This window comes from Hyla sarda, chromosome 9, assembly GCF_029499605.1.
Source record: "Hyla sarda isolate aHylSar1 chromosome 9, aHylSar1.hap1, whole genome shotgun sequence".
Classification (NCBI taxonomy): domain Eukaryota; kingdom Metazoa; phylum Chordata; class Amphibia; order Anura; family Hylidae; genus Hyla; species Hyla sarda.
The window spans coordinates 186,074,649-186,099,046 of NC_079197.1; the positions used below are offsets into that span (position 1 = coordinate 186,074,649).

At 47.4% G+C, this 24,398-nt stretch overlaps 1 protein-coding gene and 1 pseudogene across 4 annotated transcripts in view; one reads left to right on the top strand and one right to left on the bottom strand.

Moving 5' to 3' along the window:
- Positions 1-18,019, bottom strand: part of OCRL (OCRL inositol polyphosphate-5-phosphatase) — a 91,827-nt gene extending 73,808 nt beyond the window's left edge. For 2 of the 4 annotated variants that reach the window (XM_056538219.1, XM_056538218.1), the window contains exons 1-3: positions 15,036-15,170; positions 13,188-13,267; positions 5,826-5,864 (exon numbers count right to left, since the gene is read on the bottom strand). In XM_056538219.1, the coding sequence (XP_056394194.1) occupies positions 5,826-5,864; positions 13,188-13,267; positions 15,036-15,115 (199 nt within the window). In that variant the 5' untranslated portion in view covers positions 15,116-15,170. Of the gene's footprint in view, positions 1-5,825; positions 5,865-13,187; positions 13,268-15,035; positions 15,171-17,858 lie in introns of those variants that run through there. The other 2 variants (XM_056538221.1, XM_056538220.1) reach the window with 2 other exon arrangements.
- Positions 18,020-22,829: 4,810 nt separating this feature from the next.
- Positions 22,830-22,998, top strand: LOC130292150 (U2 spliceosomal RNA; annotated as a pseudogene).
- The last annotated feature ends 1,400 nt before the right edge of the window (positions 22,999-24,398 follow it).

Below are 24,398 nucleotides of genomic sequence, written 5' to 3' on the forward strand. Positions count from 1 at the left end.
AAAAAAAGGAGGAAATAGACACCAACAGAATAGCGGGATACACGGGACTATAATGTGATACTAAGCAACAGAGATAATATGTAATCCACACTGTATAGATCTGATACATTCTACTAGCAGGCAATACATTCTAATAGCAAGCAATACATTCTACTAGCAGGCAATACATTCTACTAGCAGGCAATACATTCTACTAGCAGGCAATACATTCTACTAGCAGGCAATACATTCTACTAGCAGGCAATACATTCTACTAGCAGGCAATACATTCTACTAGCAGGCAATACATTCTACTAGCAGGCAATACATTCTACTAGCAGGCAATACATTCTACTAGCAGGCAATACATTCTACTAGCAGGCAATACATTCTACTAGCAGGCAATATGCAGTCACTGATCAGTTAACTGAAAATCAGAACCAGTAAAGAAGATTGAGTGCAGGGTCTGGATTTTACAGTGCGTGATACCAGATTGTAGCAGCAAATACAGACCACAGTAGCAGAAATGGAGAATCAAGATTCCCGGGATGCCGCCACCCCAACACGTGTTTTGGTCTTACGACCTTCGTCCGGGGGTCTCTGTATGTTGCCTGCTATTAGAATGTATTGCCTGCTATTAGAATGTATTGCCTGCTATTAGAATGTATCAGATCTATACAGTGTGGATTACATATTATCTCTGTTGCTTTGTATCACATTATAGTCCCGTGTATCCCGCTATTCTGTTGGTGTCTATTTCCTCCTTTTTTTAATGTGATTTTATATATATTTTGTATTTTCAATAAAGATTCTCATTTTGTATATTTTCTTGAGTAGCTCCAGTTCTTTTTGGTGTATATCTATGCAATAAGAGGCTACATTGGCAAAAATGTATTCCCGTAGGTGGGGGGGGGGGGGGCTACTCCGGCGCTAAGACATCTTATCCCCTAGGGTATAAGATACCTGATCACGGGGGTCCCGCCGCTGGAGACCCCTGTGATCTTGCACGCAGCATCCTGTTAGAATCAGTCCCCGGAGCACGCTGCCACGCCCCCTCCCATAGGCTTGCATTGAGGGGGCGGAGTGTGTTGGCACGCGGGGGCGGGGCCGTGTCGTCACAATGCTCCGGCCCCCGTGATCGCCAGTAATCAGATCCGGAGCGAATGTGCTCCGGGGACTGATTGTAAGGGGGTGGTGCGTGCAAAATCATGGGGGTCCCCAGCGGTGGGACCCCCTTGATCATGCATCTTATCCCCTATGCTTTGGATAAGGGAAAAGATGTCTTAGCGCCGGAGTACCCCTTTAAAAGGGAACTCTATACATGCTGTAGGTGTATTCCTCACATCTATAGTAGGTGTGTCACATGACCCCATGTGATCAGATAGGGACCACTAATTATGCAAAGCCCTAAGCAGGTAAAATGCCATAGATTAATCCTAAAGATGGATATCGGAGGAGATAACCCGGGAGTTGCAGCCTGGAGAGCGGGAGTCATCCCTGCAGCCGACACTCCTCCCCGCAACAGCCGACACTCCTCCCCGCAGCAGCCGACACTCCTCCCCCCAGCTGGATCACATTCCTGTCACTGTGCACCGGGGGCTGGACATAGACGTGGCACCCGGCTACTTCTACATCTACAGTTTACATTAATGGACTAGGACCCCTGATCAGTCCTGTAGGGACCATGAGGTCAGATCAGGAACAGTCACTGAATACAGAAGAATATGACTCAGATTTCCATAGAACAATGAATTTCCTTAACATGAGGTTCAGACGACAGAAGCCGAACGTCCCCAGATGACAAATCACTCACCGCAACTACAGCGCGAGGGAAGAGCCTCCTCGCTGACAGCTGAGGGTTTGTTACAATGTTTTCCAAACTACCCCCCCAGACTCTGTTTCCAAACAAGTTTTTATCCTTTTCGAGTATAAAAAACAAAACCCCGGAGTGAACCCGAATCCACTGTAAGAACTGAAGGAATCCTTCTACACTGAACCGTGAAAATCCAAAAACCACATAGAGAAAAAGCGAAACAGTCGTCGTGTGTCACAATCTACAGCGCGGTGTAATAATAGTCCTGAGGAAAACCGCAAAACATCTAGGAAACTGGTAGAAGAAGATAAGCGGCGCGGGCGGCAGATCTCCAGGAGGAGCAGCAAGGGATCAAGACTCAAAGGCAACGGAGCAGGGATCCTCTCCTGTGGGGTCTCTCACCTAATCAACTGTGACCTAATATACAGTCTCCCCAACTAAGGATTGCACCCCCCTCCTCCCCTCTCACAGCATGAAAGAACAACTGCAGCTGCACCCCCTCCTCCCCTCTCACAGCATGAAAGAACAACTGCAGCTGCACCCCCTCCTCCCCTCTCACAGCAAGAAAGAACAACTGCAGCTGCACCCCCTCCTCCTCACTCACAGCATGAAAGAGAACAACTGCAGCTGCACCCCCTCCTCCCCACTCACAGCATGAAAGAGAACAACTGCAGCTGCACCCCCTCCTCCCCACTCACAGCATGAAAGAGAACAACTGCAGCTGCACCCCCTCCTCCCCACTCACAGCATGAAAGAGAACAACTGCAGCTGCACCCCCTCCTCCCCACTCACAGCATGAAAGAGAACAACTGCAGCTGCACCCCCTCCTCCCCACTCACAGCATGAAAGAGAAACAACTGCAACTGCACCCCCTCCTCCTCACTCACAGCATGAAAGAGAACAACTGCAGCTGCACCCCCCTCCTCCCCTCTCTCAGCATAACAGAGAAAGAAACTTCAGCTGCACCACCCTCCTCCCCACTCACAGCATGAAAGAGAACAACTGCAGCTGCACCCCCTCCTCCCCACTCACAGCATGAAAGAACAACTGCAGCTGCATCCCCTCCTCCTCACTCACAGCATGAAAGAACAACTGCAGCTGCACCCCCTCCTCCTCACTCACAGCATGAAAGAGAACAACTGCAGCTGCACCCCCTCCTCCCCACTCACAGCATGAAAGAGAACAACTGCAGCTGCACCCCCTCCTCCCCACTCACAGCATGAAAGAGAACAACTGCAGCTGCACCCCCTCCTCCCCACTCACAGCATGAAAGAGAACAACTGCAGCTGCACCCCCTCCTCCCCACTCACAGCATGAAAGAGAACAACTGCAGCTGCACCCCCTCCTCCCCACTCACAGCATGAAAGAGAACAACTGCAGCTGCACCCCCTCCTCCCCACTCACAGCATGAAATAGAAACAACTGCAGCTGCACCCCCTCCTCCCCACTCACAGCATGAAAGAGAACAACTGCAGCTGCACCCCCTCCTCCCCACTCACAGCATGAAAGAGAACAACTGCAGCTGCACCCCCTCCTCCCCACTCACAGCATGAAAGAGAACAACTGCAGCTGCACCCCCTCCTCCCCACTCACAGCATGAAATAGAAACAACTGCAACTGCACCCCCTCCTCCTCACTCACAGCATGAAAGAGAACAACTGCAGCTGCACCCCCTCCTCCCCCCCACTCACAGCATGAAAGAGAACAACTGCAGCTGCACCCCCCCTCCTCGCCTCTCTCAGCATAACAGAGAAAGAAACTTCAGCTGCACCACCCTCCTCCCCACTCACAGCATGAAAGAGAACAACTGCAGCTGCCTCTCTTCCTCCCCTCTCACGGCATGAAAGAGAACAACTGCAGCTGCACCCCCTCCTCCCCTCTGACAGCATAAAAGAGAACTGCAGCTGCACCCCCTCCTCCCCACTCACAGCATGATAGAAACTGCAGCTGTACCTGATTCCGCCCCTTTCACAGCATGAGAGATAAACTGTAGCTGCACCCTCCTCCTCCCCTCTCACAGCATAAGAGAGAAAATGCAGCTGCACCTCCCTCTTCCCATCTCACAGCATGAAAGAGAACAACTGCAGCTGCACCCCCCCTCCTCCCCTCTCACAGCATGAAAGAACAACTCTAGCTGCACCTCCCTCTTCCCATCTCACAGCATGAGAAAAATAAAGAATTTGCAGCTGCACCCCTTCTCCCCGGCTACTTACTGTATTACTCAAGATGGTTTTTTTGTGGACTGAGCAGGTCTGTAGGCCCAGAGCAGAGGATGGGGGGGCCACAGACTGCTGGAGGGGGGGGCTGGGTATGTAATGATGTATTACTAAATAATCTCTATCCACACATGATACTGGATTATAAAGAAACAAATCATCTTCACATTCCTCATATTCCACCATTTGTAGAGAGGCAGAGACGTGTAAGAACAGGAATGAACAATGACAAAGGATCAAGACAACAATGGAGGGAGCGGGGGGGGGGGGGGAATTAATGGAGGAGACCAAAACCATGACGAGGCCGGAAAACACTAGGAGGCGCCCTGGAGAACCAATGGTCATACGGGGGCCAGAACACCCAAAGACACAACGTATCCCATATCCAACCCCGGGGTCCCGGCCCGGCCATCACTACTGCACATCGGGGGTTTGGTAAATTCAGTGCAAGTGTCCAGGAAATTGTGGGGGGTCCGACTGCTGGGACACTTATCCTGTGGATTGGAGATAAGTTGTGTTCCCTGGAGTACCCCTTTATCCAGGAATCAAAAAACAGAGATAATTTCTTTCAGACTGTTCCCCTTCTGTCTCCAGGTTGGGTGCGGTTCTGCAGCTCAATCCCATTGAAATGAATGGAGCCAAGTTGTTATACCGCACCCAATCTGGAGACAGACTGGGAGTGGTCTTTGAAAGAAATTAGGCTTGTTTTTTTTTTATTCCTGGATAACCCCTTTAACCATTTTATAGTAAAGAGTTCTTTAGTTTCTTAAAGGGGTACTCCACTGGAAAGAAAAAAAAATTTAAATCAACTGGTGCCAGAAAGTTAAACAGATTTGCAAATTACTTCTATTAAAAAAATCTTAATCCTTCCAGTACTTATCAGCTGCTGTTATGATCCACAGGAAGGTTCTTTTCTTTTAGAATTTCCTTTCTGTCTGACCACAGTGCTCTCTGCTGACACCTCTGTGCATTTTAGGAAAAGTCCAGAGTAGGAGCAAATCCCCATAGCAAACCTCTCCTGCTCTGGACAGTTGAAAAAAAAAAATATAAATAAATAAATAAATGTTTTCCAGTGGAGTACCCCTTTAAATACTTTCCATTAAAATTCCTTCACCGCCTTCCTGTCAGTGAATGGAAACCTTTATGCCCATCCAGAGACCGAGGACCTGTCCCGATCTCATCCATAGGCGCCCGGTTGTGCAGCTGTGTGAGCAGGACCAGGCCGGGATAGGCAAAAACACTGCGACGAACCCGGCACCTGAACAGGACGAGTCTTCAGCCTCTGCGTATAAACAGGAAAGATTCCGTTTACTGACTGCAAGCAGTGATCTTGAAAGCAACGAGGAACTGGAACAAAGTAGAAGTACACCGTAGGGCAGTGTTAACAAACCAGGGTGCCTTCAGCTGTTGCAAAACTACAACTTCCAGAATGCCTGGACAGCCAACGGCTATCCAGGCATGCTGGGAGTTGTAGTTTTGCAACAGCCTGGTCGGGAAACACTGCTATAAAACCAGGCAGCATACAGAGATTAGAAAAACGGAATGAATTACTTCCAAAAACAGCGCCATCCCTGTGCTCAGGTCGTGTGTGGTATTACAACTGGGCTCCATTCACTTCAATGAAACGGAGTTGCAATACCGCACACAACCTGAGGACAGGTGTGGCGCTGTTTTTGAAAGAAATCAGTAAATAGCAAGATGCGCCTGGACTGCCAGGGACCCATACTGCAGATCTGTCCACCAGCGGCCCCTTCAGACCCCCCCCCCCCCCCAGGTAAATAGAGGCGGTAATAAGGTAACAATCAGACGGTACGTACTGTTAGTAGGAATGTCAATGAGAAGAGTCTCCTCCGCTTCTGGAAGACACAAGAGAGAAGAACGGGTTATGTGATGAGGAGATCAGAGGGAAAAGGCAGAGCCGGCGAGTGTGATGGAAGATTTATCATTAGGTCAGAAATGTTTCCCAACCAGGGTGCCTCCAGCTGTTACAAAACTACAGCTCCTAGCATGACCAGACAGCCTTTGGCTGGGAGTTGTAATTTTGCGACAGCTGGAGGCCCCCTGGTTGGGACACACTGACTCAAAGAGACCGGGCGCCCTGTGCACCCTCATATACATCAGGCTTGGTTCACACTGCGCATTGTGTCTGTATATGGCGGGGTGGGCTGTGTATGGTATGGCGGGGTGGGCTGTGTATGGTATGGCGGGGTGCCCAGTGTATGGTATGGCGGGGTGGGCTGTGTATGGTATGGCTGGGTGCCCAGTGTATGGTATGGCTGGGTGCCCAGTGTATGGTATGGCTGGGTGCCCAGTGTATGGTATGGCTGGGTGCCCAGTGTATGGTATGGCTGGGTGCCCAGTGTATGGTATGGCTGGGTGCCCAGTGTATGGTATGGCTGGGTGCCCAGTGTATGGTATGGCTGGGTGCCCAGTGTATGGTATGGCTGGGTGCCCAGTGTATGGTATGGCTGGGTGCCCAGTGTATGGTATGGCTGGGTGCCCAGTGTATGGTATGGCTGGGTGCCCAGTGTATGGTATGGCTGGGTGCCCAGTGTATGGTATGGCGGGGTGCCCAGTGTATGGTATGGCGGGGTGCCCAGTGTATGGTATGGCGGGGTGCCCAGTGTATGGTATGGCGGGGTGCCCAGTGTATGGTATGGCGGGGTTCCCAGTGTATGGTATGGCTGGGTGCCCAGTGTATGGTATGGCGGGGTTCCCAGTGTATGGTATGGCGGGGTGCCCAGTGTATGGTATGGCGGGGTGCCCAGTGTATGGTATGGCGGGGTTCCCAGTGTATGGTATGGCGGGGTGCCCAGTGTATGGTATGGCGGGGTGCCCAGTGTATGGTATGGCTGGGTGCCCAGTGTATGGTATGGCTGGGTGCCCAGTGTATGGTATGGCTGGGTGCCCAGTGTATGGTATGGCTGGGTGCCCAGTGTATGGTATGGCTGGGTGCCCAGTGTATGGTATGGCTGGGTGCCCAGTGTATGGTATGGCTGGGTGCCCAGTGTATGGTATGGCTGGGTGCCCAGTGTATGGTATGGCTGGGTGCCCAGTGTATGGTATGGCTGGGTGCCCAGTGTATGGTATGGCTGGGTGCCCAGTGTATGGTATGGCTGGGTGCCCAGTGTATGGTATGGCTGGGTGCCCAGTGTATGGTATGGCTGGGTGCCCAGTGTATGGTATGGCTGGGTATCCAGTGTATGGTATGGCTGGGTGCCCAGTGTATGGTATGGCTGGGTGCCCAGTGTATGGTATGGCTGGGTGCCCAGTGTATGGTATGGCTGGGTGCCCAGTGTATGGTATGGCTGGGTGCCCAGTGTATGGTATGGCTGGGTGCCCAGTGTATGGTATGGCTGGGTGCCCAGTGTATGGTATGGCGGGGTGCCCAGTGTATGGTATGGCGGGGTGCCCAGTGTATGGTATGGCGGGGTGCCCAGTGTATGGTATGGCGGGGTGCCCAGTGTATGGTATGGCGGGGTGCCCAGTGTATGGTATGGCGGGGTTCCCAGTGTATGGTATGGCGGGGTGCCCAGTGTATGGTATGGCGGGGTGCCCAGTGTATGGTATGGCGGGGTGCCCAGTGTATGGTATGGCGGGGTTCCCAGTGTATGGTATGGCTGGGTGCCCAGTGTATGGTATGGCGGGGTGCCCAGTGTATGGTATGGCGGGGTGCCCAGTGTATGGTATGGCGGGGTGCCCAGTGTATGGTATGGCTGGGTGCCCAGTGTATGGTATGGCTGGGTGCCCAGTGTATGGTATGGCTGGGTGCCCAGTGTATGGTATGGCTGGGTGCCCAGTGTATGGTATGGCTGGGTGCCCAGTGTATGGTATGGCTGGGTGCCCAGTGTATGGTATGGCTGGGTGCCCAGTGTATGGTATGGCGGGGTGCCCAGTGTATGGTATGGCGGGGTGCCCAGTGTATGGTATGGCGGGGTGCCCAGTGTATGGTATGGCGGGGTGCCCAGTGTATGGTATGGCTGGGTGCCCAGTGTATGGTATGGCTGGGTGCCCAGTGTATGGTATGGCTGGGTGCTGCGTATGGCGGGGTGCACTGTGTATGGTGGGGTGTGGTGGCATGGCGGGGTGCGCTGTATGGTGGGGTGTGGTGGCATGGCGGGGTGCACTGTATGGCGAGGTGTGGTGGCATGGCGGGGTGCACTGTATGGCGGGGTGCACTGTATGGCGGGGTGTGGTGGCATGGCGGGGTGCACTGTATGGCGGGGTGTGGTGGCATGGCGGGGTGCACTGTATGGCGGGGTGTGGTGGCATGGCGGGGTGCACTGTATGGCGGGGTGCACTGTATGGCGGGGTGTGGTGGCATGGCGGGGTGCACTGTATGGCGAGGTGTGGTGGCATGGCGGGGTGCACTGTATGGCGGGGTGCACTGTATGGCGGGGTGTGGTGGCATGGCGGGGTGCACTGTATGGCGGGGTGTGGTGGCATGGCGGGGTGCACTGTATGGCGGGGTGTGGTGGCATAGCAGGGTGCACTGTATGGCGGGGTGCACTGTATGGCGGGGTGTGGTGGCATGGCGGGGTGCACTGTATGGCGGGGTGTGGTGGCATGGCGGGGTGCACTGTATGGCGGGGTGCACTGTATGGCGGGGTGTGGTGGCATGGCGGGTGCACTGTATGGTGAGGTGAACTGTATGGCGGGGTGCACTGTATGGCGGGGTGTGGTGGCATGGCGGGGTGCACTGTATGGCGGGGTGCACTGTATGGCGGGGTGCACTGTATGGCGGGGTGTGGTGGCATGGCGGGGTGTGGTGGCATGGCGGGGTGCACTGTATGGCGGGGTGTGGTGGCATGGCGGGGTGCACTGTATGGCGGGGTGCACTGTATGGCGGGGTGTGGTGGCATGGCGGGGTGCACTGTATGGCGGGGTGCACTGTATGGCGGGGTGTGGTGGCATGGCGGGGTGCACTTTATGGCGGGGTGCACTGTATGGCGGGGTGCACTGTATGGCGGGGTGCACTGTATGGCGGGGTGCACTGTATGGCGGGGTGCACTGTATGGCGGGGTGCACTGTATGGCGGGGTGCACTGTATGGCGGGGTGCACTGTATGGCGGGGTGCACTGTATGGCGGGGTGTGGTGGCATGGCGTACAGAAGAATCTGTCTCTACCAACAGTGACCATATAAAAGTTTTCGTCTTCATCAAGAGCAAAACAAGATTATGGGTGAACTCAGAGCGCAGTGCGGCCCGCGCCAAATATCACATACAGTTCAAGGCCTTTAATCCGGATTATCAGATTGTCAAAACCTTTATAAAAGGCTAAAAAAATCATTAAATCCCGATATCATTGTTGTATTCGAGGGGATTTATGTATCAGATTATTGGGGGCCGGAAGATGAAAGAGATGAGCCGAAAAAGGATAAAAATCCCAAATATTATAAGGGTGAGACGGTCGCTGCGATCTGTGCGGCAGCCTCTCGCTTCTATGGTTACGGACACATCTTTTCTTTGGCGCCATTTCTTGTCTTTAAGGCCGGATTCACAATACGGAGAAAATCCAAACAGGAGTCAATGAGTCCAGGGGGGCGGAAATGTAATTAAAAACGACTTAAAACGGAGCGAGATCTACTTGTCCCTCATGTCCCGCTTCTACGCTCTCGTTTTTTCCTCCGCGCCCTATAATAACCATAATTACCTACTATAATGAGACCTTTAGATTTTTCAATAATATAATCTCCGAACAAAAAAAATAAATAAATAAGTACGTGCGTCGGCGTGCGTAACGACGTGATGGCGGCGACGGAGAGCGAGGATACCCGGCCGGCAGCAGAAACGTTCCGGAGCGACGGGGACGCGGCGACAGCGATGGAGCGACATCCAGGGCAGCGTGAGTATTACCTCCTGTGCAGTGGTCTTCAATCTGCGGACCTCCAGATGTTGCAAAACTACAACTCCCAGCATGCCCGGACAGCCAACGGCTGTCCGGGCATGCTGGGAGTTGTAGTTTTGCAACATCTGGAAGTCCGCAGGTTGAAGACCACAATTGGGTTCAAAATCTTAATTTTTTTTAGATTTTGCACCTATAAATTGGGTGCGTCTTATACGCCGATGAGTCCTATAGGGCGAAAAATACGGTATATCAGATTTGTGTAGTTTCTATCATGTTTTACTAATTTAAAAAAAAAAATAATAATTCTGAACTTTTTAGAATTTTTTTAATAGCCATTTTTTTGACCCCTGTAAAATTGCATGAGGCTGTGTTGTTTTGTGCCATAATCTGTTTTCTGTATCGGTGCCATTTTGGTATTATTCTGACTTTTTTTTAAAGCTTTTTAAAGAATTTTTTTTCTGGGATATTATAAAAATTGCAATTCTGTGTTTTTTTTTTTTTTTTTTACATTTACTGTACGGGATACATAATTTTATATTTTAATAGTTTGTACAATTACACACGCAGCAATACTAAATATGTTTATTATTATGTTTTTATATAGGAAAAGGGGGATTTGAACTTTTCACATGGAAGGGGTTACTGTGTGTCTTTTAAACTTTTCTAAAAAGTAATTTATTTATTTATTTATTTTTATTTATTTTTTTTTACACTTTATTAGACATTTAGGAGGAATCATTAGATTCCTCAGACAGATCAATAGAGTTTTATTGAACTCCATTGATCTGTGTGCTCTGCGATCCATTGATAAAGCCTGGTCCAGCCAGTGACCCATCAATGACAGAGCCGGGACAGCAGGAAGCAGAGGTAAGTCCTCCGGCCACCTCTATAGTGGATCTATCCCTCCTGCGATCTCGCTGCAGGGGGGCGATCCACCACACTAGCCCACCAGGGAGCATTCACATGTCCCTTTAGATGCCGCTGTCAGCGGCGACCTAAAGGGATAATAGCCAGCCGCGGCGATCGCTGCATTCCGGCTATTAGCGGCGGTGTGAGGTGGAAATTTGGGGGGGGGAGCTGTCGCAAGTCTGCAAGGGTTGCGAATTTCCACCTCACAGCGGCCCCCCCGACTACTGAGAACAGGCTGGAGCGGGCACGAGTGGGGAGCTCGCTCCATACAGACTCCTGAGCGCCGCCGTGCTTGTCAGGTCTGGTCATGCGGGCTAAGGGCCGAAAAAATTCACCTGCCCAGAACTGCATGTCCTGGGCGTCGGGCGATAGGAATTCCACATCCCTGGAGTCAGAGCCGGGACGATGCGGACATTTCCCTCCCCACAGGCTGCAATTAGAGATGAGCGAACTTACAGTAAATTCAATTCGTCACGAACTTCTCTGCTCGGCAGTTGATGACTTATCCTGCGTAAATTAGTTCAGCTTTCAGGTGCTCCGGTGGTTGGAAAAAGTGGATACATTCCTAGTAGACTCTTTCCTAGGACTGTATCCACCTTTTCCAGCCCACCGGCGCACCGGAAAGCTGAACTAATTTACGCAGGATAAGTCATCAACTGCCGAGCCGAGAGGTTCGTGACGAACCAAATTTACTGTAAGTTCGCTCATCTCTAGCTGCAACGTCTGCAAGGAATCCGCTCGCTCCTCATTTTGGCGGTGGAATCTCAGCAGCGGAAACCCATTGCCACATCCGGAGATTCTGCTGCATCGGAACTTCACTTGGAAATTCCGTAGTGTGAACCTCCCCTAAGAGAAAAAAATAAAAGCCATACCCAAAGCATAGGGCCACTTTAAAGGGGTACTCCAGTGCCAGAAATCAACTGGTGCCACAACAGATTAAAACAGATTTATCTTAATCCTTCCAGTACTTATTAGCGGCTGTATACTACAGAGGAAATTCTTTTCTTTTTGGATTTTTTTTTTTTGTCACAACCACAGTGCTCTCTGCTGTCCATATCAGGAACTGTCCAGAGCAGGAGAAATTCCCCATAGCAAACCTATGCTGCTCTGGACAGTTTCTAAAATGGACAGAGATGTCAGCAGAGAGCACTGTGGTTGTGACAAAAGAAATTCAAAAAGAAAATTATTTCCTCTGTAGTGTTCAGCAGCTAATAAGTACTGGAAGGATTAAGAATTTTTTATAGAAGTAATTTACAAATCTGTTTAACTTTCTGGCACCAGTTGATTAAATTTTTTTTTTTTTTTTTTAAGTTTTCCACTGGAGTACCCCTTTAAAATATTGCTGCTAAGCCTAAAAACGAAACTAAAGAGCGGAAAAAAAAACATCACAATTTTGGCCCAAATAACTTTTGTTTGGGGCCTTTTTTTCTTTTTTTTCGCCCCTAGACATCTTATCTCTTATGCAGAGGATGGGGGATAAGATGTCGGATCGCGGGGGTCCCCAGCGGCGGCGGCACCCCAGATATCCAGTGCATGGAGCGAACTTCACTCCATGACGGATGACTGCCGATGCGGGGGGCGGAGGCTCGTGACATCACAGCCACACCCCGCTTGTGACGTCACGGCAACGCCCCTTCAATGCAAGTCTATGGGAGGGGGCGTGGCATCACAAGCCTCCGGCTCTGCACCTGATGCTCTAAACCAGTGGTCTTCAACCTGTGGTTCTCCAGATGTTGCAAACTACAACTCCCAGCATGCCCAGACAGCTGTTGGCTGTCCGGGCATGCTGGGAGTTGTAGTTTTGCAACATCTGGAGGTCCAGAGGTTGAAGACCACTGCTCAAAACAAACGCAAAGTGCAGTGGGGAGATGGGGACCATCCTTTGGATAGGGGATAAAATGTCTAGGGGCGGAGTACCCCTTTAAGAACTCAACAGACTTAGCTTCCATTCACACATCACTTTCTGCTGTTTATCCAGGAAAAAAAACTTTTTTTATATATATCTTAACTGGCTCCAGAAAGTTACAGAGATTTGTAAATTACTTCTATTAAAAAATCTTAATCCTTTCAGTAGTTATAAGCGGCTGAAGTTGAGTTGTTCTTTCCTGTCTAAGTGCTCTCTGATGACACCTGTCTCGGGAACTGTCCAGAGAAGAAGCAAATGCCCATAGCAAACCTCTTCTACTCTGTGCAGTTCCCGAGACAAGCAGAGATGTCAGCAGAGAGCACTGCCAGCAGACAGAAAAGAACAACTCAACTTCAGCAGCTGATAACTATTGGAAGGATAATTTTTTTTTTAATAGAAGTAATTTACAAATCTGTTAAAACTTATTGGAGCCAGGAAAACCCCATTAAATGGTAATAAAATCTGCGGCATCGTGTGATCGGACGCGAGCGGATGAATGAGGATGACGGTCGTTACCTTGGACACATTTGAAGCTGCTGGTTATGGGGAAGGTCTCTTCATTGGCTGCTGCTTTACGGGCCGTGCGGACGGTCAGCCTGAGCGGAGAGAAAAACACCGACACCATGAGATAAATACAGCCGTCATATAGTGTCACAGCAGGAAAATACAACCTACTCCCCCTACTTCTATTCTGTGTATACAGCTCCTGAAAAGGACGATGCGTCTCCATGGTAACAGACTACAAACTGTCTGATCTGACCTGTCGTGTGTTACTTTCTATCTGTATCTATAGATCTATCCAGAATCCTTAAAGTGAAACTGTCATTTCCAAAAACGTTTTATACGTTGATATTAACATTATATGTATATTTCTATATTTCTAATGTATAATTGATTTTGGGTTAAAAAAAAGGCTATTGCCTGTGTGTGCAGGGACTAAGTAAAGAAAGAGGGGGCAGCCTGCTGTGAGAGCCGGGGACGTGTTATAGAGCCTCAGTGTACAGAGCACTGGACGTCCTGAACAGTGCTTACATTACTGATCCTGAGTTATATCCTGTATTATACCCCAGAGCTGTACTCACTATTCTGCTGGTGAGATCACTGTGTACATACATTACATTACTTATCCTGTACTGATCCTGAGTTATATTCTGTATTATACCCCAGAGCTGTACTCACTATTCTGCTGGTGAGGTCACTGTGTACATACATTACTGATCCTGTACTGATCCTGAGTTATATCCTGTGTAATACTCCAGAGCTGTACACACTATTCTGCTGGTGAGATCACTGTGTACATACATTACTTATCCTGTACTGATCCTGAGTTATATCCTGTGTAATACTCCAGAGCTGTACACACTATTCTGCTGGTGAGATCACTGTGTACATACATTACTGATCCTGTACTGATCCTGAGTTATATCCGGGATTATACTCCAGAGCTGTACTCACTATTCTGCTGGTGAGGTCACTGTGTACATACATTACATTACTTATCCTGTACTGATCCTGAGTTATATCCTGTATTATACTCCAGAGCTGTACTCACTATTCTGCTGTTGAGGTCACTGTGTACATACATTACATTACTTATCCTGTACTGATCAAGAGTTATATCCTGTATTATACTCCAGAGCTGTACTCACTATTCTGCTGGTGAGGTCACTGTGTACATATATTACATTACTTATCCTGTACTGATCCTGAGTTATATCCTGTATTATACTCCAGAGCTGTACTCACTATTCTGCTGGTGAGGTCACTGTGTACATACATTACATTACTTATCCTGTACTGATCCTGAGTTATATCCTGTATTATACTCCAGAGCTGTACTCACTATTCTGCTGGTGAGGTCACTGTGTACATACATTACATTACTTATCCTGTACTGATCCTGAGTTATATCCTGTATTATACTCCAGAGCTGTACTCACTATTCTGCTGGTGAGGTCACTGTGTACATACATTACATTACTTATCCTGTACTGATCCTGAGTTATATCCTGTATTATACTCCAGAGCTGTACTCACTATTCTGCTGGTGAGGTCACTGTGTACATACATTACATTACTTATCCTGTACTGATCCTGAGTTATATCCTGTATTATACTCCAGAGTTGCACTCACTATTATGCTGGTGAGGTCACTATGTACATACATTACATTACTTATCCTGTACTGACCCTGAGTTATATCCTGTATTATACCCCAGAGCTGCACTCACTATTCTGCTGGTGAGGTCACTGTGTACATACATTACATTACTTATCCTGTACTGACCCTGAGTTATATCCTGTATTATACTCCAGAGCTGCACTCACTATTCTGCTGGCATGATATATAGCAGATGTACTCACACATACTGTCCGTCGTGCTGGTTCAGGATCAGTATACACGGCACCCTCTTCCCCTGGGTGACCTCCGTTCCCTCCACCATATGTGCAATCAGTCAAGGAAATGATCTTCACATGTAACATCTGCCAGAGGATTCTTAAAGGGGCAGTACTACAGGATCAATATCAGGGTCCTATTAGTGAGGGTCCCGCGTACATGTATGATCTATAGATCCTGTCCCGTGTACATGTATGATCTATAGATCCTGTCCCGTGTACATGTATGATCTATAGATCCTGTCCCGTGTATGATCTATAGATCCTGTCCCGTGTATGATCTATAGATCCTATCCCGTATATGATCTATAGATCCTGTCCCGTATATGATCTATAGATCCTGTCCCGTATATGATCTATAGATCCTGTCCCGTATATGATCTATAGATCCTGTCCCGTATATAATCTATAGATCCTGTCCTGTATATGATCTATAGATCCTGTCCTGTATATGATCTATAGATCCTGTCCTGTATATGATCTATAGATCCTGTCCTGTATATGATCTATAGATCCTGTCCTGTATATGATCTATAGATCCTGTCCTGTATATGATCTATAGATCCTGTCCTGTATATGATCTATAGATCCTGTCCTGTATATATGTATGATCTATAGATCCTGTCCTGTATATATGTATGATCTATAGATCCTGTCCTGTATATATGTATGATCTATAGATCCTGTCCCGTGTACATGTATGATCTATAGATCCTGTCCTGTATATATGTATGATCTACAGATCCTGTCCTGTATATGATCTATAGATCCTGTCCTGTATATGATCTATAGATCCTGTCCTGTATATGATCTATAGATCCTGTCCCGTATATATGTATGATCTATAGATCCTGTCCCGTATATATGTATGATCTATAGATCCTGTCCTGTATATATGTATGATCTATAGAACCTGTGCTGTATATATATATATATATATGATCTATAGATCCTGTCCTGTATATGTATAGATCCTGTGCTGTATATATGTATGATTCATAGATCCTGTCCTGTATATATGTATGATCTATAGAACCTGTGCCGTATATATGCATGATCTATAGATCCTGTCCCGTATATATGTATGATCTATAGATCCTGTCCCGTGTACATGTATGATCTATAGATCCTGTCCTGTATATATGCATGATCTATAGAACCTGTGCTGTATATATGCATGATCTATAGATCCTGTCCCGTATACATGTATGATCTATAGATCCTGTCCCGTGTACATGTATGATCTATAGATCCTGTCCCGTGTACATGTATGATCTATAGATCCTGTCCCGTGTACATGTATGATCTATAGATCCTGTCCCGTGTACATGTATGATCTATAGATCCTGTCCTGTATATGATCTATAGATCCTGTCCTGTATATATGTATGATCTATAGATCCTGTCCTGTATATATGTATGATCTATAGATCCTGTCCTGTATATATGTATGATCTATAGATCCTGTCCTGTATATATGTATGATCTATAGATCCTGTCCTGTATATATGTATGATCTATAGATCCTGTCCTGTATATATGTATGATCTATAGATCCTGTCCTGTATATATGTATGATCTATAGATCCTGTCCTGTATATATGTATGATCTATAGATCCTGTCCTGTATATATGTATGATCTATAGATCCTGTCCTGTATATATGTATGATCTATAGATCCTGTCCTGTATATATGTATGATCTATAGATCCTGTCATGTTCTGTATATGATCTATAGATCCTGTCCTGTATATGATCTATAGATCCTGTCCAGTCCTGTATATGATCTATAGATCCTGTCCTGTATATGATCTATAGATCCTGTCCTGTATATGATCTATAGATCATGTCCTGTATATGATCTATAGATCCTGTCCTGTATATATGTATGATCTATAGATCCTGTCCTGTACATGTATGATCTATAGATCCTGTCCTGTATATATGTATGATCTATAGATCCTGTCCTGTATATATGTATGATCTATAGATCCTGTCCTGTATATATGTATGATCTATAGATCCTGTCATGTTCTGTATATGATCTATAGATCCTGTCCTGTATATGATCTATAGATCCTGTCCAGTCCTGTATATGATCTATAGATCCTGTCCTGTATATGATCTATAGATCCTGTCCTGTATATGATCTATAGATCATGTCCTGTATATGATCTATAGATCCTGTCCTGTATATATGTATGATCTATAGATCCTGTCCTGTACATGTATGATCTATAGATCCTGTCCTGTACATGTATGATCTATAGATCCTGTCCTGTATATATGTATGATCTATAGATCCTGTCCTGTATATATGTATGATCTATAGATCCTGTCCTGTATATATGTATGATCTATAGATTCTGTCCTGTATATATGTATGATCTATAGATCCTGTCCTGTATATGATCTATAGATCCTGTCCTGTATATGATCTATAGATCCTGTCCTGTATATGATCTATAGATCCTGTCCTGTATATGATCTATAGATCCTGTCCTGTATATATGTATGATCTATAGATCCTGTCCTGTATATATGTATGATCTATAGATCCTGTCCTGTATATATGTATGATCTATAGATCCTGTCCTGTACATGTATGATCTATAGATCCTGTCCTGTATATATGTATGATCTATAGATCCTGTCCTGTATATGATCTATAGATCCTGTCCTGTATATGATCTATAGATCCTGTCCTGTATATGATCTATAGATCCTGTCCTGTACATGTATGAGGCTGAGCTCCGGTCCGGTGTCATGTCCGTTATGATAAAGGATACCGGTTCTCCCCGCTCCATGTCTCCGGTCACACAGGCCTCAATCCGGCGGCTCCACCGCTCCCGTCAGGTCTCCGCTCCCGGCCTGCCAGCCCCGCCTCTTACCCGTGACGTCATTACGTGCGCCTGTCTGCTGAAGCTACTGGTGCTTCCACCGTGTGGTGACAGGCGCTTACTGCAGCCTCCTTACCTGGCGTCAAGCTGTCATGTGACCTGACTCTTATCACATGATCACCTTCTAATAATCGCGCAACTCCAGGAACATTTGTCACGTGGTCCATTAAGCCTCTTATCCTGAAACTGCTGGCGGCAACTGCTGGCAAACTACAACTCCCAGCATTCTCATACTACAACTCCCAGCATGCTCATACTACAACTCCCAGCATGCTCATTCTACAACTCCCAGCTTTTTTATACTACAACTCCCAGCATGCTCATACTACAACTCCCAGCATACTAATACTACAACTCCCAGCATGCTCATACTACAACTACCAGCATACTAATACTACAACTCCCAGCATAATCATACTACGACTCCCAGCATGCTCATTCTACAACTCCCAGCTTTTTTATACTACAACTCCCAGCATGCTCATACTACAACTCCCAGCATACTAATACTACAACTCCCAGCATGCTCATACTACAACTACCAGCATACTAATACTACAACTCCCAGCATAATCATACTACAACTACCAGCATGCTCATACTACAACTACCAGCATAATCAAACTACAACTCCCAGCATGCCCATACTACAACTCCCAGCATAATCATACTACAACTCCCAGCATGCCCATACTACAACTCCCAGCATAATCATACTACAACTCCCAGCATGCTCATACTACAACTCCCAGAATACTAATACTACAACTCCCAGCATAATCATACTACAACTCCCAGCATGCTCATACTACAACTCCCAGCATGCTCATACTACAACTCCCAGCATACTAATACTACAACTCCCAGCATAATCATACTACAACTCCCAGCATGCTCATACTACAACTCCCAGCATGCTCATACTACAACTCCCAGCATGCTCATACTACAACTCCCAGCATGCTCATACTACAACTCCCAGCATGCTCATACTACAACTCCCAGCATGCTCATGCTACAACACCCAGCATGCTATCATCTATCTTCAAGAGCTATCATTAATCTTCAGGGGCTATCATCAATCTTCAGGAGCTATCGGCTATCTTCAGGAGCTATCGGCTATCTTCAGGGGCTATCGGCTCTCTTCAGGGGCTATCGGCTATCTTCATGAGCTATCGATTATCTTCAGGAGCTATCGGCTATCTTCAGGGGCTATCGATTATCTTCATGAGCTATCGATTATCTTCAGGAGCTATCGGCTATCTTCATGAGCTATCGGTTATCTTCAGGGGCTATCGGCTATCTTCATGAGCTATCGGTTATCTTCATGAGCTATCGGTTATCTTCATGAGCTATCGGTTATCTTCAGGAGCTATCGGTTATCTTCATGAGCTATCGGTTATCTTCAGGAGCTATCGGTTATCTTCAGGAGCTATCGATTATCTTCAGGAGCTATCGGTTATCTTCAGGAGCTATCGATTATCTTCAGGGGCTATCGGTTATCTTCATGAGCTATCGGTTATCTTCAGGAGCTATCGGCTATCTTCAGGAGCTATCGGCTATCTTCATGAGCTATCGGTTATCTTCATGAGCTATCGGTTATCTTCAGGGGCTATCGGTTATCTTCATGAGCTATCGGTTATCTTCAGGAGCTATCGGCTATCTTCAGGAGCTATCGGCTATCTTCATGAGCTATCGATTATCTTCATGAGCTATCGGTTATCTTCAGGGGCTATCGATTATCTTCATGAGCTATCGGTTATCTTCAGGGGCTATCGGTTATCTTCATGAGCTATCGGTTATCTTCAGGAGCTATCGGTTATCTTCAGGAGCTATCGGTTATCTTCAGGAGCTATCGGTTATCTTCAGGAGCTATCGATTATCTTCAGGAGCTATTGGTTATCTTCAGGAGCTATCGATTATCTTCAGGGGCTATCGGTTATCTTCATGAGCTATCGGTTATCTTCAGGAGCTATCGGCTATCTTCAGGAGCTATCGGCTATCTTCATGAGCTATCGGTTATCTTCATGAGCTATCGATTATCTTCAGGGGCTATCGATTATCTTCATGAGCTATCGGTTATCTTCAGGGGCTATCGGTTATCTTCATGAGCTATCGGTTATCTTCAGGAGCTATCGGCTATCTTCAGGAGCTATCGGCTATCTTCATGAGCTATCGATTATCTTCATGAGCTATCGGTTATCTTCAGGGGCTATCGATTATCTTCATGAGCTATCGATTATCTTCAGGGGCTATCGGTTATCTTCATGAGCTATCGGTTATCTTCAGGAGCTATCGGCTATCTTCAGGAGCTATCGGCTATCTTCATGAGCTATCGGCTATCTTCATGAGCTATCGATTATCTTCATGAGCTATCGGTTATCTTCAGGGGCTATCGATTATCTTCATGAGCTATCGGTTATCTTCAGGGGCTATCGGTTATCTTCATGAGCTATCGGTTATCTTCAGGAGCTATCGGTTATCTTCATGAGCTATCGGTTATCTTCAGGAGCTATCGGTTATCTTCATGAGCTATCGGTTATCTTCATGAGCTATCGGTTATCTTCATGAGCTATCGATTATCTTCAGGGGCTATCGGTTATCTTCATGAGCTATCGGTTATCTTCAGGGGCTATCGGCTATCTTCATGAGCTATCGGTTATCTTCAGGGGCTATCAGCTATCTTCATGAGCTATCGGTTATCTTCAGGGGCTATCGGCTATCTTCATGAGCTATCGGTTATCTTCAGGGGCTATCAGCTATCTTCAGGAGCTATCGGCTATCTTCAGGGGCTATAGGCTATCTTCATGAGCTATCGGTTATCTTCAGGGGCTATCGGCTATCTTCAGGGGCTATCGGCTATCTTCATGAGCTATCGGTTATCTTCATGAGCTATCGGCTATCTTCAGGAGCTATCGGTTATCTTCATGAGCTATCGATTATCTTCAGGAGCTATCGGTTATCTTCATGAGCTATCGATTATCTTCAGGGGCTATCGGTTATCTTCATGAGCTATCGGTTATCTTCAGGGGCTATCGGTTATCTTCATGAGCTATCGGTTATCTTCAGGGGCTATCGGCTATCTTCATGAGCTATCGGTTATCTTCAGGGGCTATCAGCTATCTTCAGGAGCTATCGGCTATCTTCAGGGGCTTTCGGCTATCTTCAGGGGCTATAGGCTATCTTCTGGAGTTATCAGTTATCTTCAGGGGCTATCGGCTATTTTTAGGGGCTATTCCCTATCTTCAGGGTCTATCAGCTATCTTCAGGGTCTATCAGCTAACAACAAGAGCTATAAGCTATCTTCAGGGGCTATCAGCTATCTTCATGGGCTATCTTCAGGGGCTATCGTCTATCTTCAGGAGCTATCGGTTATCTTCATGAGCTATCGGTTATCTTCAGGGGCTATCGTCTATCTTCATGAGCTATCGGTTATCTTCAGGGGCTATCGGCTATCTTCATGAGCTATCGGTTATCTTCAGGGGCTATCGGCTATCTTCAGAAGCTATCGGCTATCTTCAGGGGCTTTCGGCTATCTTCAGGGGATATAGGCTATCTTCAGGGGCTATCGGCTATTTTTAGGGGCTATTCCCTATCTTCAGGGTCTATCAGCTATCTTCAGGGGCTATCAGCTAACAACAAGAGCTATAAGCTATCTTCAGGGGCTATCAGCTATCTTCAGGGGCTATCGGCTCTCTTCAGGGGCTATCGGCTATCTTCAGGGGCTATCGACTATCTTCAGGGGCTATCGACTATCTTCAGGGGCTATCGGCTATCTTCAGGGGCTATCGGCTATCTTCAGGGGCTATCGGCTATCTTCAGGGGCTATCGGCTATCTTCAGGGGCTATCGGCTATCTTCAGGAGCTACCGGCTATCTTCAGGGGCTATCAACAGGAGCTATGAGCTATCTTCAGGGGATATCAGCTATCTTCAGGGGCTATCAGCTATCTTCAGGGGCTATCGGCTATCTTCAGGGGCTATCTTTAGGAGCTATGAGTTATCTTCCGGAGCTATCAGCTATCTTCAGGGGCTATCAGCTATCTTCAGGGGCTATCGGCTATCTTCAGGAGCTATTGGCTATCTTTAGGAGCTATCAGTTATATTCAGGAGCTATCGGCTATCTTCAGGGTCTATTGGTTATCTTCAGGAGCTATCAGCTATCTTCAGTTGCTATCGGCTATCTTCAGGAGCTATCATCTATATTCAGGAGCTATCATCTTCAGTTGCTATCGGCTATCTTCAGGAGCTATCAATTGTCTTCAGGGGCTATCGGCTATGTACCGGAGCTATTGGATATTTTCAGGGGCTATTGGCTATCTATCGGAGCTATAAGCTATCTACAGGCACTATCTACAGGAGCTATGAGGTATCTTCAGGGGCTATGTACAGCAGCTAGCAGCTATCTACAGGCACTATCGGCTATCTACAGGGGCTATCGGCTATCTACAGGGGCTATCGGCTATCTTCAGGAGCTATCGGCTATCTAAAGGGGCTATCGGCTATCTTCAGGGGCTATCGGCTATCTACAGGGGCTATCGGCTATCTTCAGGAACTATCGGTTATCTTCAGGGTCTAACGGCTGTCTTTATGAGCAATCGGCTATCTTCAGGGGCTATCGGTTATCTTCAGTAGTGATGTCGCGAACATAAAATTTTCCATTTGCGAACGACGAACGCGTATTTCCGCAAATGTTCACGATCGTGCGAACCGACATAGACTTCAATTTTAAAACCCACAGGGACTCTTTCTGGCCACAAAAGTGATGGAAAAGTTGTTTCAAGGGGACTAACACCTGGACTGTGGCGTGCTGGAGGGGGATCCATGGCAAAACTCCCATGGAAAATGACATAGTTGATGCAGAGTCTTCTCGGCCTTTTGGCTAAGATCAAGTGTAGTATCTGTTCTTATCAGTGGTTTAGTCTTTGCCATTGATGTAGGATGGATGCTGCATGGAGGAGCAGGTGTACTGGGGCGTTCCGGGGCTGGTGCCACATAACCAGCTCAACAGCTGTCCTGATGTGACCTGTTTCCTCCGGGTCTCGTATGAGGTTGGGTGGTGTGGAGCCGAGCTACGTCTGTGCCTCGGTGAGTGGTGATCCTGAGGTGCCAAAACTCACTGGGTGTTATAACTCAATGAGTGAAAGCGGCCTGAGTGAAAGGCCGCTTCTCGGCCTTTTGGCTAAGATCAAGTGTAGTACCTTTCCTGTTAGTTGGCGGTGTGGAAGACCACCAAGGCAGGATGGGGAACCACACAGTAGGACGGGTGTACCAGGGATGGCTGTATAGCACAGCAGTCATCCCCGATGAGACCTGTTCCCTGCTGGATCTGGTCTTAAGGTCTGGGTAGAGTGAAGGCCGAGGTGCACAAGTGCCCTGGGAGTGGTGACCCCAGGGTGCCAGAATTCACTTGGGATTGGCAACCCCACTTGAATGAAAGCACATAGCACGCACTTTTTCTCTAACTCTTTTGGGCACTCACCCTTAGTATCCCGGCCTTCCGGCTAGGATCGGGGAATTTTTATAGATCCGGTCGGATATCCGGGCAGTATTGCACACTGCGCACATCCACTTATTTATTTATTTATTTTTTGTCACTGTGTCCACTTTTTGTGTTTGTTTGTTCACTAGGATTTGGTAGGGTGCGGTAGCCCTTCTGGGTGTCCCTCCTGCCGGTCTAGGGGAGGTGTGTGTGGCCATTAGGTTCCTCACCTCCCTGTTATACCCCGTGGCATCCTGTTTTGGCAGGATGCCAAACCGGTTTTACTGGTTCCTTGGTGACAACCTGGTTAACGCCTAGTTGTTTGCTGGGAACACTTTCGGTCCCTGAGTAGCTTCGGCGAAAGGGGACATCGTACCTGGAACCTCGCAGGTGCCTTTTGGCCCGAAGGCGAAGGTTTTGGTTTGTTGGGGGGCCTCTCTCCTTTCAGAGAAGGGTTTGCGATAGACCGCATCCTCGTGCACGTTTTTTTGTGTGAACACTTGTACTTTTTACTTGCACTTGGGTGATTTGAGAGCACATACCTAGGCTTTCAATAAAAAGAAAGCTCTGCACCCTTACTCTTCACCTTTGGCACTCACCCTTGGTATCCCGGCCTTCTAGCTAAGATTGGGGAAATTTTTATAGATCCGGCTGGATGACCGGGCAGTATATCTGCACTTCATTCACTTATTTTATTTTTTTGTATGTCTCTGTGCCAGGTTTTGTGTTTTTCTTTGTACACAGGATTGACAGGATGCAGTAGCCCTTCTGGGTGTCCCTCCTGGCGGTCTAGGGGAAATGTGTGTGTCCATTAGGTTCCTCACCTCCCTTCAACCCCTGGGCATCCTGGCTTCGGTCAAGATGCCATCAGTATACGGCTCCATGGCTGATACCTTGGTTAACGCCTGGGTTGAAGCCAGGAGCATTTTCGGCCCCTTAGTAGCTTAGG